Source organism: Cololabis saira, chromosome 19 (assembly GCF_033807715.1).
Source record: "Cololabis saira isolate AMF1-May2022 chromosome 19, fColSai1.1, whole genome shotgun sequence".
Taxonomy (NCBI): Eukaryota; Metazoa; Chordata; class Actinopteri; order Beloniformes; family Belonidae; genus Cololabis; species Cololabis saira.
Genome location: NC_084605.1, coordinates 11,803,635 through 11,822,523, shown reverse-complemented (window position 1 = coordinate 11,822,523; position 18,889 = coordinate 11,803,635). Strand labels below are relative to the sequence as shown.

General features: G+C 40.6%; 1 protein-coding gene across 6 annotated transcripts in view; it reads right to left on the bottom strand.

Moving 5' to 3' along the window:
* kcnc3b (potassium voltage-gated channel, Shaw-related subfamily, member 3b) overlaps positions 1-18,889 on the bottom strand; it is a 67,911-nt gene that overhangs the window by 31,541 nt on the left and 17,481 nt on the right. For all 6 annotated transcript variants that reach the window (XM_061709070.1, XM_061709073.1, XM_061709074.1 and 3 more), the window contains exon 3: positions 2,381-3,365. In XM_061709070.1, coding sequence (XP_061565054.1) covers positions 2,381-3,365 — 985 coding nt within the window. The remainder of the gene's footprint in view (positions 1-2,380; positions 3,366-18,889) is intronic.

Here is an 18,889-nt window from a genome sequence, read left to right as displayed (position 1 = left end):
GATTGAACCAGCTCATGCGATCTTGTGGAAGAATCATCACGTCGTGGAGGTTTAGAGAGGATGGGCGTCACTTCCTCGGGCTGCTTGTGTAGTAAAACACTGAAGCGCTGATCGCTGGTGAGTCAGCTGTTAGGAGGACAGCGAGTCTCATTTATATGAGCAGCATAACCCCAACAAACACTTAAGAGGAGGTCTGCTTCGAGGGAATTATGTTGGCCCATGCACTCTTCCCCGCCTTTAAGACAGTACAGAGACACTGCTACAGACGCAGTATTGTGTTTTTTTAATGGCAGATATATGTTTGCTTCATGTCGTCACAGTCATGAATCAGAGAGGTTAAGGTTGTCACATCAACCACAGGAGAGGTCAGATGAAGTCTGAGGGTGTCATAAGAATGTTAGATTTCTAAATCAGAAGGTAGTCACACTAGGGATGGGCGGTATGGACAAAAAAATGTATCACGATAATTTGTGGCATTTATCCTGATAACGATAAAAAAAATACCAATACAAAAAGTGTCATCAACGGGAATATTTCTTTCTTTCTTTCTTTCTTTCTTTCTTTCTTTCTTTCTTTCTTTCTTTCTTTCTTTCTTTCTTTCTTTCTTTCTTTCTTTCTTTCTTTCTTTCTTTCTTTCTTTCTTTCTTTCAGGCTCATTTCTTTCTTTCTTTCTTTCTTTCTTTCTTTCTTTCTTTCTTTCTTTCTTTCTTTCTTTCTTTCTTTCTTTCTTTCTTTCTTTCTTTCTTTCTTTCTTTCTTTCTTTCAGGCTCATTTCTTTCTTTCTTTCTTTCTTTCTTTCTTTCTTTCTTTCTTTCTTTCTTTTTAGGCTAATTTCTTTCTTTCTTTCTTTCTTTCTTTCTTTCTTTCTTTCTTTCTTTCTTTCTTTCTTTCTTTCAGGCTCATTTCTTTCTTTCTTTCTTTCTTTCTTTCTTTCAGGCTCTTCCTTCCTTCCTTCCTTCCTTCCTTCCTTCCTTCCTTCCTTCCTTTTTCCCCTTCCTTCCTTCTTTCCTCCTGCTCTCTCCTTCCTTCCTTCCTTCCTTCTTTCCTCCTGCTCTCTCCTTCTTTCCTTCCTTCCTTCTTTTCTCCCTTCCTTCCTTCCTTCCTTCCTTCCTTCCTTCCTTCCTTCCTTCCTTCCTTCCTTCCTTCCTTCCTTCCTTCCTTCCTTCCTTCCTTCCTTCCTTCCTTCCTTCCTTCCTTCCTTCCTTCCTTCCTTCCTTCCTTCCTTCCTTCCTTCACGTACGTTGTGCGTAAATTTAACACAGAACCATAAATCAGCTTTACACAAAAACATCATCAACGGGAATTTATCATTTTTACCACGAGATGACAAATTCTTACCGTGGGGAATTGTTTTGACGGTTTATCGTGAACGGTAAAATATCGCCCATCCCTAAGTCACACACACACCCCTCACCTGATGGCATCTGGAAGTCACACTCATTTAAAAAAATAACAATGAAATGTAATTCTGACTATATAAATAGAAGGCCAGAATTTGAAATATAACAACTTCTTCTAGTGTTTCATTTCCTCTTTTACTGAGTCCATCAGCTGAGAGGAGATAACCGTTATGTCCTAGGTGCAGCTTGTAAAACAAATTTAAGGTACTATATGCAACATGGCCAACATCTCAGAAATCATTGCTGATGCCTATAATTCCCTACAAGTAAGACTGTTTCACTGTAACTTAGGGCTGGGCGATATATCGAGATTTTAATATATATCGATATATTTTCAAACGCGATATGGTACGAGAAAATATCGTTTATATCGATTTAAAAAATATATATATATATATATTTTTAATTTTTTTTATTTTGATATAGCTTATTTTGTTTTGTTATTTGCACAACTATCAACCTCAGTGGAAAAGTCTGCCTGTTACTATCTACATTGTATTAATTGTACAGTGTATTTTCATTTAATTGTTATGCAGGAAAGGGATATTTGTTTTATTTTATTCAAGAAGCATTTTTATTCTATATATGCAAGAAGTTTATTTTTATTTCATTTGTTTTATACATTTTGATATTGTGCAGACCTCTGTTAATAAATGTACCTGTGTGACATTTGGCACGAGGCTTTGTATTAAAACTGACTGTTTTTTTAAGGGTTTGCCTCAGAAAAAAATGAAGCTAACAGAGATGCTAACAGAGATGCTATGCTATAATGCTTTGGGGGAAACAGACAAAATATCGAGATATATATCAAGTATCGCCATTCAGCTAGAAAATATCGAGATATGACTTTTGGTCCATATCGCCCAGCCCTACTGTAACTCTGTAAACTTGAAGTTTCCTATTCGTCAACAGGTTCTTTATCTGATGCAAATGTCAGTTCACAGAATAAAGACACAGAACAAGAAAAAACAAGCTCTCACCTCTGTTGATCTCTATAATTTCTTCCTGGGCGAGAGGACAGTCCCCTGCAAGGCCTCCGGATCCCATCACTCCGCCCAAGACATTCCCCATGATCCTTTGTGGAGATGCGGTTGCCATTGCCAGGGCGTCTGGCTTGCAGTAGTTGGGGGACCCTGGCTGGGGCGCTCGAGGAATGTGTTTGTTCTTCTTTTTGGGCAGCTTTTGCTTGGCCATAGCCAGAGAGTAGTACATGCCGAAGTTGTTGACAATGACAGGTACAGGCATAGCGATGGTTAGCACACCGGCCAAGGCACACAGCGCACCCACCAGCATCCCCGACCACGTCTCTGGGTACATATCGCCATAACCCAGCGTGGTCATGGTTACGACGGCCCACCAAAATCCAATGGGGATGTTTTTGAAGTTGGTGTGAGCGCTGGCCGTCGGGTCATCTGGGTCTGCACCAATTCGCTCGGCATAGTAGATCATGGTGGCAAAGATGAGGACACCGAGGGCCAGGAAGATGATGAGCAGAAGGAATTCATTGGTGCTGGCACGAAGGGTGTGGCCGAGGACACGGAGACCCACAAAATGGCGGGTCAGTTTGAAGATTCGGAGGATACGGACGAATCGGACAACGCGGAGGAACCCCAGCACATCCTTGGCAGCTTTGGAGGACAGACCGCTCAGGCCAACCTCCAGGTAGAAGGGCAGGATGGCAACAAAGTCGATGATGTTGAGGGCACTTTTGAAGAACTCCAACTTGTCTGGGCAGAAGATGACTCGAAGCAACACCTCGATGGTGAACCAGATGACACACACACCTTCCACGTACGTCAACCAGCTGTCAGTCACCACTTCGTATACTATCTCTTCACGCCAGGTCCCGTTGTTTGTTGTGACGTTCTCCGTCTTGTTTAAGATGGTGTTGAAGGCCTCATGTGTCTCCATGCAGAAAGTGGAGATGGAGATGAGGATGAAGAAAAGGGAAATAAAAGCCACATACTGGAAGGAGGAAAAAAGCAGAGGAAAACAGAAAAAGAGCAAAAAGGGAGAAAGAGTCAGTTACAAATGAAGAAAAATCGAGAAGCAGAAAAAGGAAAAATCTTAAACATTTGTGAAGAGAGAAACAAAAGGATATCAGCAAAACTAACTCAACGCTGTAAGATTTTGTCACATGTGAATTCAAACCTTGTAAAAAAAAAAAATATTTAACTGGTGCAACAAAAACAAAAAAACATATTCAGTTGTTAAACAAGGACAGAAGACAAACACTCGACGTCACAGTTACATTTCTGAGGACATCAGCTCTGCCTTACATGCAAGAAAAAAAACAAGAGAAAGAGAGAAAGTGAAATGCAAGAATGTAATCCTTTTACTCTGATGCAGAAAAGTTAGTTCTTAATCTTGACGCTAAAATGTTGGAAACCTGAGTCCACTACATGTAGATACTTCTTCAGGTAATCTTACATTTATCGTACACGGACAGATGCCGAGCAGTTCCCATTCATTATTCATTCATTCATCATTACAGCTTCATACAGCGGGTTCTGGTGTTGTTATGGCTCGCCGCAGACTACAACGAGCCAAAAGTTCATATCTCAGCACTTACAGGAAAATGGACCAGCCAAAGGTATGAGTAGGGTTGCAAAATTCCGGGAATTTTCAAAGTTGGAAACTTTCCATGGGAATTAACGGGAATATATGGGAATTAACGGGAATTAATGGGAATAAATAAGAAATTTACAGAATTGAAGTTTGGCCCTTAACAGGGAACTTAAATATAGTTGGGGGAAATATATTGTAGCATAGTCTTGGCTAAAACAACCAGATTTAATGCAAGTACACTCTTCAATCACATGCACACAGCACATTGCTTACTGCAGGGCTATTGAGGCCACACCCCCTACAGGCACTGTGCATTCCTCCATCACATGCACAGGTGATTTCTTGAAGCCTGGAGGCCACACATTTGAGCTCAAAGCACAAGACTATTGAAGCCACACATTTGAGCCCACGGACTATATAAAGTCAAGGGAGTGGGGCTCCTTTCATTTAACATTTTGAATGGGACTTTTTTTTTTGGGGGGGGGGGGGGGGCGGTTGGGGTCATTTTACTTTTTGATTGGGTGGGGGAGTGGGGTGAGTTAGTATTTACTCAACATTCATGTTTTTGTTGTTCATTAAAATAATTGTTCATACAAGAATAAAAACTAAAGTTCTACTCAAATAAATCTGTTGAAATGTCATGTTTATGTATTATCTTGCATGGATATCTGCTTATGACAAAATAAATATTTACATTTATGTTTGGATATGATACAGTTTGTTTAAATTACCCCCAATTTCCAGTTAATTCCCATAAATTCCCATAAATTCCTATAATTCCCATGGAAAGTTTCCAATTTGGAATATTTCCAAAATTCCCCAGCTTAACTTCCCATGGAAAGTTTCCGGAAATTTTCCACCCCTTTGCAACCCTAGGTATGAGTGTTTCTGTGTGTATCTCAGCCTGCTTCGCTTGTTTGCTGAAAAACATTGGAAAAAGTAGGAACTTCTGCAGTAAACTAGCAGTGGTTTCCATGTTCACCTCCAACCCATGGTCTTCAGGACCTACTGTACTGTCGTCCCTTCAATAGTTGGCGAACTGTCGTATAATAACCCAAGTCTGTGTTTGAGGCTACGGCACAAACTTTTCCTGTCCATTCCTACAAGCCCTGCAGTATATTTATAGATGCAGTATACTTTGTGCTTCATCAAATAAATAATAAAACACAGACAAGGCCTGAAGAGCACAAGAGAAAAGGTAATTCATGCTTGAGTGGAGCCCATATATATAGGAAGCCTGAGTTAATTTTTGTGTGTGTGTGTGTGTGTGTGTGCGTGTGCGCGTGTGTTGCAGACATGTATTTTTGACATTATGCACTTATGTAATATCAAGAGCAGCATTTTTGCAACAGGAGGTCTGAAAGCAAGCAGAGGGTGGGAGCCAGGTTTCAATTACTTGTCTTCGAATCTCTTGCTTCATTCTCCTCGTTTTTTCCTTGAATTTGAAATTGGTGGCAAGCCTGCACATATTCCCTCCAAGTGCCTTCATGATGCAACAGTCTAAGTCAAGTTCTAAAACTCTTAGAAGATTAAATGACATGCGCTTCTCCAAAAAAGCAACCTCTCTGGAAAGTCGGGGTAGAGTTCTGCATCCATTTGTCGCTGCTACTGGAAGTTATGTTTGGTTAAGATAATTATTTCACAATGGCAGAGGCAGAGTGAAGCAAGATCAATCAGTCAACTCCGTGCGGCCATGTTTTTTAGCTGTATTATCAGGTTTTTCGACATTCTGTCATTCCTACAACCATCTGCCCTCTTACCCCCACGACACGTACTCCCTTCCTCTTCGTCTTATGCACTTCCTTCCCCTTTCCTCTCCATCTCTACCTCTTTCCTCTCTTCTCTGTTTCCCACTAGTCTGTTTCTGACCTACTTTCACCGACTGCTGCAGTGCTCTCCTCCTCTGTGTCGTGAAAACACACACACACACACACACACACACATGTAAAGGCAGACGTTCTTGATCACTCTCCTGCCTCTCCCCATCTAACATCCCCCCTGTCCCACGGAAGCAGGAGAGCACCAGCGGGACCGGTACAAGATGCTCCCCAATTGGCTGAACATCAGAGGCTCTCACATGGACAAATCAGGGCAGTGAGGAAATGTTCAGCCCTGAAGAGTTATGCTCTTATCTCTCTAAGTTACTGTATATATGACTACTTATTAATGACAATAACGATGTAAAAAAAATATTTTTTTCATGCTGTCCATTGCATGTATACAATGTAATACAAAGGCCAGACAATAAAAAAGAAAAAGGGGGTGCAAACTGGACTGATACTGCATCCTTTATATAGTCTCGCAGGTAGAAATGCCGTTGGAGGCGGACAGGTGGGAGGGATGTCAGACAATGTGGATCCAAGCAAAAAAAAAAAGAAAGAGCAGGCGTGCTACATTGGGAAAAATTAAGAATGAAGTGTAATACGAGTGAGACGGTGAGGCACACGTGACAAAACAATTAGTGTGATTGGAATATTAGGAAGTATTCTGACTGCTCTCAGGGAAACACTGCAAAGGTAGCGCGTCAATCTGCTGATCTCAATGTGATGCGACTGCGTCTTGAAAAGGGGACAGAGTATGACGAAAGAAGTATGATGATACCGAGTGGAAAAGGACGAGGGAGGGAGGGGGCGAAGAATCGGGAAGCAAAGGCATCAAGAGCCTGAAGGTTAACAGTGAATGACAGGCCTTAGCCACAAAAGTAACTTGTGTCCACCTGAGGGAGTTCTGTGTGACTTGTTGGTCTATAAAAGTCCCTTCATCTCAAAGCTGGTAAAACCTCCATGTAAACGTAGTTCAAATTAATTATTCTGACTCGGGACTCAGGATGACCTTCAGTGGCATATATATTCACCTGATGATACACCTCTATGTGATTTGGTTACAGGTAGGGATGGGCGGTATGGACTAAAATATTTATCACCATAATTTCAGGCATTTATCCCGATAACGATAAAAATGACGATAAAAAAAATACCAATTGAACTCCATCTTTTTACCTATCACCACATTCAGTCTTTGGAGCCCCCAAATCACTGCTCTAAAAGAATATTAAATTGAATTAATAAAAAACAATTAAATGAGTTACACCTGTACTGCAAAACTGTAATGACTCAGATCCGCCATGTTTGTTACACAAACACATATCAACCGGAATTTATCCCTCTTTCTTTCTTTCTTTCTTTCTTTCTTTCTTTCTTTCTTTCTTTCTTTCTTTCTTTCTTTCTTTCTTTCTTTCTTTCTTTCTTTCTTTCTTTCTTTCTTTCTTTCTTTCTTTCTTTCTTTCTTTCTTTCTTTCTTTCTTTCTCATATTTTTCTTTCTTTCTTTCTTTCTTTCTTTCTTTCTTTCTTTCTTTCTTTCTTTCTTTCTTTCTTTCTTTCTTTCTTTCTTTCTTTCTTTCTTTCTTTCTTTCTTTCTTTCTTTCTTTCTTTCTTTCTCATATCTTCCTCCGCTCACTTAACTTTGTATTATAGTTTTCTGTTTCCATATATGAATTATTGTAATATTGTCTGGTCTGCAACTTATCCATCCTTCCTTAACAAACTACTGATAATCCAGAAGAGATTCCTGAGATCAATCTCTATGTCCACTAGACATAATACTCCATATTACCCATTCATAAACTCAATGTTTTTCACTCATGTTTATTTGTGCACAAGTTTATCAACAATAAGCAAGATCTTACGGACACCTTTCATAATTTCTTTAGTTTTTCATCTGACTTGCATTCATACTCAACTAGACACAGTGTCAATCTACATTTACCCTTCTGTCGAACATCTTTTCATCAGTTTAATATTTCATTTAGAGGTCCTAAAGTCTGGAACAATTTAGATATGTCTCTGAGGTCCACATTGTCATTTATATCCTTCAAAAAATTGCTGAAAAAATATCTCATGTCCTAATTTTTCAATGTATTCTCTATTATGTATCTTTGTTTTCTTTTCATGTTTATAATTAGAATTTTCCTATGTTTGTACATTTAATTTTCTGTTTACAGTAGATGACGGGAGTGGAACTCTGTACAAGCCCTCTGGGCTTCGTTCCCTCCTTGCACTATTTTTTTTCAAAAATTGTGCTAAATAAATAAATGCAAATGCAAAAAATCTTCCTTCCTTCCTACGCCGTAGGCTCTGCGTCAATTTAACGCAGAACCATAAATCCGGCTTTACACAAAAACGTCATCAACGGGAATTTATCATTTCTAGCGAGAGATGACAAATTCTTACCGTGGGGAATTTCTTTGACGGTATATCGTGAACGGTAAAATATCGCCCATTCCTAGTTACAGGTATAACATAAGCCATCCAGATCCATTAGCTGAACCTGCTTCTTCCTGTTCACTCTCATGGGATTCTCCTGGAGCCACATTTAGACATAAAGCTCAGTGTACCATTTTGAAAAAAATATAACAAAAATAACATTTTTTGTATTTCTAAATTAAAGCATTGGCAGATCACATCTGTTTATTTTCCCTTTTTATGTTTTAGCAAAACATCAGAAAAAGACGCGGAGTTAGCGCAATAACCAATAGCTTTTTATCCCATGCACTCTAAATCTATAATTGTTTTACAGATTCTCAGGAGGGGCTGCTTGTGAAACTACAAATGTCTGAATGGCTCAGAATAGGCATTCGAGGGTTATATTTATTAATGCCATAAAATTAAGCCTGCAGCTTTGTCTGGTGTCCCGATTGTGGTCTAAAAAAACAGTGTAAATTCCACAGCTGACTTTCTGCATCACACTCTTCTCCTTGTATGTTCCTTGTTTGTTTCCCCTTGCGTCAGTGTGGAGTAGCATCAAAGGTAGGAGCATTTTCCACACGGTTAATCTCTATTTGCTCACAGCGAGTGTGAACCGGTTACTTGAGTTTTCGGCTAAATTCTGCTGGCAGAGTGCGGACATCCTTAATATGTATTAGTCTGGCTTTAAATTGACCAAATTTAATTCAGTAATGTAAATTTGACAATAGCTTGTCAAACAACTGTTACAGCGGGAAATGAAGCGGTATTTTAAGATGGCAGAGAAGTAAACTTTTACCGTTCACGATATACCGTCAAAAAAATTCCTCACGATAAGAATTTGTCATGTCGCGGTAAAAACTATAAATTCCCTTTGATGATGTTTTTGTGTAAAGCTGATTTTTGGAAGGAAGGAAGGAAGGAAGGAAGGAAGGAAGGAAGGAAGGAAGGAAGGAAGGAAGGAAGGAAGGAAGGAAGGAAGGAAGGAAGGAAGGAAGGAAGGAAGGAAGGAAGGAAGGAAGGAAGGAAGGAAGGAAGGAAGGAAGGAAGGAAGGAAGGAAGAAAACAAGGAAATGAGGAAGGAAGGGAGAAAAGAGGAAGGGAAGAAGGATGGAAAGAGCAGGAGGAAAGAAAGAAAGAAAGAAAGAAAGAAAGAAAGAAAGAAAGAAAGAAAGAAAGAAAGAAAGAAAGAAAGAAAGAAAGAAAGAAAGAAAGAAAGAAAGAAAGAAAGAAAGAAAGAAAGAAAGAAAGAAAGAAAGAAAGAAAGAAAGAAAGAAAGAAAGAAAAAGAAAGAAAGATAAATTCCCGTCGATGACGTTTTTGTGTAACAAACATGGCGGATCTGAGAGCGAGATAGATTTATAGTTAAAAAGATGGAGTTGAATTGGTATTTTTTTTATCGTCATTTTTATCGTTATCGGGATAAATGCCAGAAATAATCGTGATAAATTTTTTTAGTCCATACCGCCCATCCCTACTGTACAGCTGAGCCCCAGATCAGTGTTGATAAATCCATTACAGCAGCCAGTTGTTTTTTTTTTAAATATACAGCAACACATGGAGCAGATATTTCCATCTGGGCGGAAAACCGGAGGAGGACACCAACTGCCTGATCTGCATACTGTACATGTGCACATCTGTGGAAGAGCGTGTGCACATGGCTCTGGATGTGAGGGACACAACCAGCCCCGTGGCGGAGGGAGCTGCGGGAGGTGCCGATCGCAGGGAGCGGGCGGTAGCTGCACGAGCACCGCATCCAAGCGGTGGAGAAGGAGAGAAAGAAAGAGGTGGAGGAAGACGATAAAAGGAGGAGTAGCAATCTGTCACTTCACACATATTTATCTCCTCCGGCGCTTTGTCTCTGTCGCCCCCGCCACCCCTCTCCTCACTGCAACGTGAAGGTGTGTGTCACCGAGCAGCCTTGTTAAAGCTCGGAATATTCAGTTCGGGGGGCCTCGCCGTAACATCAGCGCGCTCAATTCGCCTACAGTAAAACTTGCACGTGTCAAACCCGCCGCTCAGTGACCTTCAAGGTCCGATAGAGTTCCCTAGACTCTGAAATTAGATAAGGAAGGATCATCAACATAAATTTAGAAGAGCGGGCGGCAGAGATGAGGAGGGAAACAGAGAGGAGGAAATGAGAATGAGCCTCTGAGAGAAGCCAGTTGGTAACACGGAGCATTGATTGTGTTGCGATGGATGAATAGAATGAAAGATGAATAAATGAAAGACTAAAAGAATGGAAGGAAAGGAGATGAAAAGAGGAGCAGAGGAGGGAAGACAACTGTGTGGATCTCCCCAAATTAAGATAAGGGGCACTGGAGAATGTGAGAGGAACGAGCGAGAACACGACGGGAGGAGGTGTTAGAAAAGCACCAACGTAAGTGATATAACCAAGGAGAGTTGTCTAAGCTGATATTAGCCCTCAAGGCTTTTTTTTTTTTTTTTTTTTTTTGCATGCACGGCGGTGTGCGGCGCTCTTCCTTAACGGGACCTAGTAAAGGTTACATCGAGGGAACTGCCAGGGAACTAGTGGCGCTGTGTTTACTGCGGCACCATCCAGAAGAGCTTTATCATTACAGTATTACCACAGACCCTGCCTGGCTCTCTGTTACCATGACAACCACTGCGTTAGCCTCTGCTTTCAGGCACCAAGGACAAGACTAAGCCAAATACTGCTCCTACAGCTGACGTAAAGGGTTGAATATAGAGGAGCGAGAGCCCAGTTGTGATCGTTCGGTGCTGCTGCTGATTGATGAGCGACCAGAATCTGTCAGGTTAACGGTGAGTGACCTTGACAGAGGTGCAACACATAAAAGGCACGTGAGGGATTTTGCTTTTCATCAACAGGGCTTTCAGTCTATGCACACTGACTGTGATGTTTGATGGGCATTAGAACGACGAAGAGCGGTCAGTAAGACAAAATATGCGAACGGATTATGGCCGAGCGCTGCTGATAAGGAGACGTTGAAGGATGATCTGAAATCACATGAATGAGCTATTAAGATGAACACCTAAATGATGTGAAATACAGGACGTTCTCCTGAAGGGCAGCCAGAGCAGAAGTCCTAGACCAGAACTGGGCAATTAATCTATTATCTTAGCTGAATGACTGTGGACATCATTCAGAGACTTCCAAAGTTACTGCTTAGCGTGCAGCGTGAGCATAACCTTGGGTGAATAATAAGATCGGCTTTCATTGTGTTAGCCACCGCACTCACGCTTTTGCTACATTTGGTTGACATTACATAAGAAAAAAAGAAAGTACCCCCTTTTTCGGGGGGAAAACATGCCAAAAGAGCATTAAATTGTAGGCGTATCGTATGTGAAAGTGGTGAAAGACAACGTGGAAACCCAGAAACAAAAAACAAGAAACAGAACAGACAAAAAGATGTCTGGCTACAGATGAGACCTTTTTTTCAACAGTGTTGTGAATTATAAATTGCTTCAGTCACTTTTAGCCATCTATGACCCCCAACCTCAGGGCTGAAATGATAATTACACTTATATTTCTCCCCTCAGTTGCAGCATTTTAAATACTATTGGTTTTGTTTTTCCATGTATTTGCCAAGGAAATCATCCCAATAAAAGCTGTTCTTAAAACATTTAGACTACACCAAATACACACAAAAAAGGTATGTGCCAAGAACTAGGGGTGGGCAAAAATATCGATATGGCAATATATCGCGATACTTTTCCAGCCGATTCAATATCGATATTCAAAATTTGAATATCGATTTTTTTTTTTTTTTTTTTTTATATTTTTTATCCCCGATTTTTTTTCCCATTATATCACCCAGTGCTCCTACCTAAGTGACAGTCCTGGGCATTGCCACTCTCTACCAACCCTGGGAGGGCCCTGCACTGAGCTCAGGTTTTATTTCACGTTTTATTTCATTTTATAATTTATTTTTTATATAACACAATTGCCTGTCCTTAAAAAATGAAAAATAATGGACAGAGGTTTATTTATTTATGGATTTATATCTATACTGACTGATCACTGTGCCTGTCCTTGGTTTTAGTACCCATCTTTCTTGTGTTTATTATCATTTGCCACATAATTAAAGCAACCTCATACTAAATTTAATGTTAATTTCATATGATGTAAATAATATGAAAAACATATACAAATATGTTGTAACTTTAGCTTGTATAGTTATAATAAAACATTGTTTTGACTCAGTTTGTCCCATGAATTGTCACTATAATCTGATGAACGTGCAACTCGGATTTTAAGATCCATCACTATCATCTGATGTACATATATACAACTTGGATTTTAAGATGTGTAATGCATTTTTAAATTTTTCGGTGAACTATGTAGAATATAATAATCGGGATATCGCATAATCGGGATATCGCAATGTGTATCGTATCGTGGCTCAAGTATCGTGATGCGTATCGTATCGTGAGGTCCTTCCCAATACCCACCCCTACCAAGAACTATATTAGTTTGGGTGTAATGTAATAACTAGTGTGGTATTTCTGCACTTTCATCCAAGGCCCCTTAGGGAGGGCCAACCCCACATTTTTTGAAACCCCTGATTTTGACCAGGCTCAGCAGAGCTGTTAAGTCATTTCATTAACCAAAAATCACTCAATCCACTGAATATGTTCGCGCTTACAATGAGAAGAGATGCCCAAAGTGTTGGCGGTGTCATTTTAGAGAACTGTGCACTGATCTCTCGGCACCTCGGCTCATTTCAAAGACAATGACAGCTGATAATGACGGGCTGACAATAGCCAGAACACAATAGCAGAGGAGATATCAAATTCTTGTCAACCTCCGCTCCTCTATAACCCTCCATCCTTCCCAGATGAATTGCATCCATGTTTTAGGAAATGCAATCAACATGTGCAGGCAAACACGGGGACAGGCAGTTGAAGCAGACGAGCCACCTCCGTAGGGTCACCCGGCACCGAACAGCAATTTCGATACATACGCTGCAGAGTTTGAAGGGCAGGAAGAAAGGACGTGTGAAGAAGTGGGGAACTGGTGGAAGTACATTTGGGGCAGAGACAGGAGCACCTGCACAGATGGTAATGTTGAATATGTGTAAAACACATGGCTACATGCTACGCTCAAATGCTTGCATCAGGATTACCAAGCACCTGAATTGCGGGATGAAGGACGAGGAATGTTGGGAGATGAAGCGAGGCTGCGAGATATAATTAGCTCCTGCTCAGGGTAATCCTGGCGTATATTTTATTTTTGAAGCGCTAGAAACACTTACTCTCTGAGGTCAGTGCTCTTGGATGAGATCCTGGTAAATTTTCAATGACTACACAGACTTCTGTTTCAGAGATTCCCCAAATGACTCAACTCATTGACATAACACAGATGATTTGGTGAGCGTTCCTGCACACATGTTTCCACATGCTGTTCTCTGGCTGACGCGTCACCGTTGTTCTGGTGCCTCTGCAGCATTCAGGTCCCCTCTATTTTATTCCCACTGCAGTCCTGTCAAACATTTCTAAAAACAAACAAACACTGTTTGCAGTTGAATGAGCTGCACACGTCTCTTCCTTCTCGTCAACAGATTCAGATCACTGCAGGTTACAAGTGCAGTCCTTGCAAAGCCTCAATATTCTCTTTTCCTCCGTTCCCCCATCCCTTTCTCCACATGTCTTCTCTTTTCCTGCTCGTTCTGTCAGACACACAAGCTACAATTGCATGAGCCACGACAATCTGCTGCCGTCGTGCCTCCTCCTCCTTCTTCTAAACCCTTTCCCTCCTTCCTTCCTATGTCTTTGTCCCTGTGTGCTTCAGTACCTGTCTCTAATCTACCTCACAGCTTTTTCACAGACAAGGAAAAATCATGGAATGTGTACAAAGAACAAGCCGCTCATCAACTTCTTTCTTTTTCTATTTTTTTTTTTGTCTGAATCCGCTTTTCATCAAGATCAGATTTCTATTTAAGGTAGGCATTTGTTTATGCTCTCGCTCTCCCTCAATTCTGCTGCCACTTGGACAGGAGGGGCAATCGGGAAGCAGATGGTCGCGCAGGAACGTCTTCCAATGTTATTTTCGGAGGGAATGAGCAGAGATCTAAGTTGACTGTTTAAGCACCGCATAATGACATAAGACCAGTCACACATGGACACTGACTAGAGCTGATGGTGCAGAAGAGTTAACAGTAGTAAGGTTCATGTCAGTAGATTGGCTTTGAGATGAAATATGTTTGGTGCAAAAGATTTACAACAATCAATTAGATCCCAATCTTTTACTTTGAGACTTAATGTTAGTTTGATCTTGAAGTAAATATAGCACAACTGAGCTGGTCACCGGGCCCCAAATGGGAATAAATCCTGCTTATGTTGAGAGAGAGAGTGAGCTAGTTATTAATATGTGACCAACTGATTGGTGTGAAACCGAAGCACGCTTGATGTAACCTTCATGCCAGTGAAATAACACCTCAATTTTTAGGAATAAATGCGACGGGAGAGGAGTTTGTAAGTGTAATAAATCGGTAGGGGTGTAACGGTACAGTTCAGGGGCCTCATTTATAAAAGAGTGTGTAGGATTCATACTAAACGTGCACGTAAACCCAAAAGCCGAAAATGGCGGGCGCAAAAAAAAAATCCGGATTTATAAAACCGTGTGCACGCACACTTGCACGCAATGTTCGCTTTATAAATCACAGTCCAGCTGGAAGGTTGCGCAGGTGAATTCGCCTCATATCCCGCCCTCTACACGCCCACTTCATACCATAAATGGGCAATGCAGTAGTAGTTCATGACTGTATTTGCATATGAATGAGCCTTCTGAGCATGCAAAAGTTTCACGCGCGCGTAAGACTCATTATATATATTAAAAAAATCTGTGTCCCTTTAGGGGCTCCGTAGAGTGGCCCGGCACTAATTTGTTCTGTCCTCAGTCACTCTACGTTTGGAAGCGGTGGGTGACGAGGAGGTTCCCGGCCCGGCGTGTCCTGCATCGCGGCTGCAGCAGCAGCACCAGAGTCCTGACTGACGCTGTGCTTCAAACACAGAGGGACACGATCAGCGCTATTATATTATAAATCTGATATGTGATGAGATTAACAGTATGACTTGAATCTGGCTTCATTTCACCTCACAGCCTGCGTCACCAGTTCCCCACATCTTAAGATTATTCCTGCGCGAGGGTCAGGGTTGGCGTAGGGATACGCACATTTTTCGGTTAGTTTTTTCTTTTTAAATCCCAACCTTTGCGTAGAAGGTGGCTTGCGCATCTTTCAAGCCCTGTTTTGTGCGCAAGCGAGCTTTATAAATGAGGCCCCAAATGTGTACCGATCCAAAAACAACTTCTAATAGTAGCTAGTTAACAGGCTTGTTTTGCATGCAGAGCATACTTCAAATCCCAGTTCCCATGCGGACATCATTAATGGCGGACCAGAAGTTTGTTGTGGGCATCAGACTCGCACGTGAGTTTTTTTTTTTATCCGCTAGCAGCCATCATGGCTGATGCAAACAAGAAGCCGGAGCTGGAACGCCCTCCCTTATTTTTGAGGGCTCCTGTTTGGGAACACTTCAGTTTCCTGGTGAATAGCAACAACGGACAAAGACAAGAATATAAGATGACAGCAGTTGTTCAACAACAATCGGGCATGTTTCTGGCAACACATCAAATCTCATAACGCATTTGAAACGGCACCAGGCGAATGTGGATATCGCTGCTGCAAGGAAAGAAACCAGCAGCGTGTCAACGCTGCTACCTTTGGCATTTAGACACCCTTTTTCCAGTAATTAAGATCGGGCCAAAGCTATAACTAATGTTTTTATGGCGGCGGATCTGCAACCACAATCAGTAGTTGAGAACACAGGTTTTAAACACACATTTTATATTTTGTTTAATTTGAGAATATTTTATCTATTGGAGGACTTGGTAATAGATTTAAGCAGTATTATATTTTTTAATCTTATTTTTATATATTTTTTTATTTTTTTAATGTTACATTTTTATAAGAAAATGTATAAACCATTGTTTTTTCCTTACTGTACCGAAATGAACGAACCATGACATCAAAACCAAGGTACGTACCGAACCGAGATTTTTGTGTACCGTTACACACCTTATCATAAGTGTGAGCAATTTGGATACGTCAGTTTGGGGATTAGGAAACGGTAACGATGAGAAATTATTTTGAACCAACAGACATCTAATGAAGGGAAAAACCTGCACACTGCTCTTGTTCAGCATCACCATTTTTGAATCATACCAAATGCTGAGTGAGTTCAGAATGTTGTTTTTCGGATGAGTTACAACATAAATCCAGCTATGAAGATGCATAGACACAATTCTTTGGATATGCAAAGGCAGTGTGTAGAGAAGTCTGGAGAGTTTTCTAAAGTTCTCGTTGGAACCTTCCTTTAACAGAAAGGTACAAAATAAATTATTCATAGTGTTTTTTGACCCACCAACTTCACTGTATTTAGAAAATACTGAATGGAAATAATCAAACTGGACACCAACAACACACTCAAACAGTTGTGAAAAATAAAAGACTTGATGGTCTTTCTCATCTCTGGAAGACAGAACCCAACATCTGTTCTTCTCAATGGTAAGTTGAATCAGTGATTCAAGTGTCCACCGTCTTTCTGTCCATCTGATATGAGCTTGGGTCTTGAAAACATGGCTGCCGTGTGGTTTCTTCTTTGCTCGATGGGGGTTCAGATAACATTTCTGGACGCAGTGGCGGACTGTGTTGAGTAACAATGGTTCTCTGAGGTTTTTCCAAGCCCAAGCAGCCAAACTGATAATACTACTCATGCAGTAGGAATGTCACTCACATCCATCCATCCATCCATCCATTTTCTATAACCACTTAATCCTGTACAGGGTCACGGGGGTATGCTGGAGTCTATCCCAGCTCATTTCAGGTGAAAGGCAGGGGTCACCACATCCAGGAATGGGTTATTGGCCTTTCCAGTTTTTCAAACCTCTTTGAATCTTAACAGTATTATACACTGCAGCTGTTGAAAGACTGAATTTATTTAAACTTTTGTCTTTGAGAGTTTTTCATTTTTCTACCGACTGAGGTTTCTCTGACAGAATTTGGCACAAACTGGCATGCCATGACCACATCTCACTTGAAAATACTAAGACTTTGGAGGATGTTGCTTTTATAACCAATCATCACGCCCTCATCTGTCAACACTTAGGGCCTGATTTACTAAAGGTTTGCGTGCGTAAAAACGTGTGCAAACTTGACAGCACCCGCAAACCAAGTCAGCTGATCTACTAACAGCGTGCAAAGAGGACTGCGCCTCTCAAATGAGCAAAATAGCACACGCTATTCATTTAGTACTTTTGCCCTGATGAATAATCAATATGGGGAGTACCCGCCAGAAATCGTTAAATACTGGGAGGGGAAAATGCAAATATCTCCATTTACCACCCGCAATGAGATTTACCAAGCCTGAAAGTTTTTGCGTGGATTGTGATTGCGTCTGTATTTAATACGTTCGAAAGGAAGGTGCTAATCTCCACATGCAAAAGGAGAAATATTTTATTTGAATGTTAAATCGAGTATTATTCAGCAAAAGGTTGCCACAGCAGGCACCTTAATTTTTTTTATTTATGATAATAAATAAATCACGTGTTTTCATGGAGAAAAAAGTGTTTCTTATTGTGCGCAGGTCTGCAGTTGTCATACCCCGGTGTTGTGCAGTATTCAACACCCCTGCCGTGAAAAGAACCCCCTCGTCTGACAAAAATTATATTCTCATTCCGTGTCACGTTCTGTTTAGCGTCCAGTTTTGTGTTAATGATTCATGTTTAAATGCGCTCATGGATTCCACAATAGTCATACTTTCCCACAATCACAGTCACAGATAACAAAAATCGGGTAAATGGTTATTGATGTCATTAACTAATAGCCTGCTTACTGTGTTGTCTTCCATAATATTTGTAAATATATATAATATAAACTCCTAAGTATGTGTTTGTGTGAGTGTGTATATATAAATATATTGAAGTGTCAGTGTGTTGTTTTTTTTCTTGGTCTACTTATCATTGAATATACGAGGGGGTGCTTTTCAGGGCAGGGGTGCTGAATACGGCACAACAATTTGCCTCTTCCACTAATATCTCTAACTCCAACTCGTCAAATTTCATTTTGCGCTTGCGACTATATCCTGCTTTCCATCCAGACTCTCCATGGCGCAAAGTTTGCGCCGCAAACCGTAAGACGCGCAACACCTCATTTAAATACTGCTGTTTGCACCTGTTATCAATTGCACACGCAATCTTAGTTGATCACCCGCAAAACACACAACAACAGCACGCGCAAACTTTTTCAGTGCACACGCAATTTAGTACTCTTTATTTAGGATCTTAGTAAATCGGGCCCTTAATGTGCTAATTGTGAAACATTCATAAATGTGTTAGTTGTATTTTATTAGAACTTTCCTGCCTTTATTTCTTTTGAGTATTTTACTGGAATCAAATCAAACTCCTGATTTGCTGTTAATTTTCCAAATACAAAGAACCCAGTAACTGAAGATGGTGAACATTATTTCCTTTGTGTTTGAGTGGCACTGTAGCACTAAATTAGCTGGTTGTTTATTCATTTATTATTGGATCTACCTATCGTTGGTATTATTAACTTCTTTTTTATAAAAACAAAAATAAACATTGATATCTCTTTGTTAGGCTCAAGGTATCCTCTGTTGCTTGTATTGTCTTGCATTCT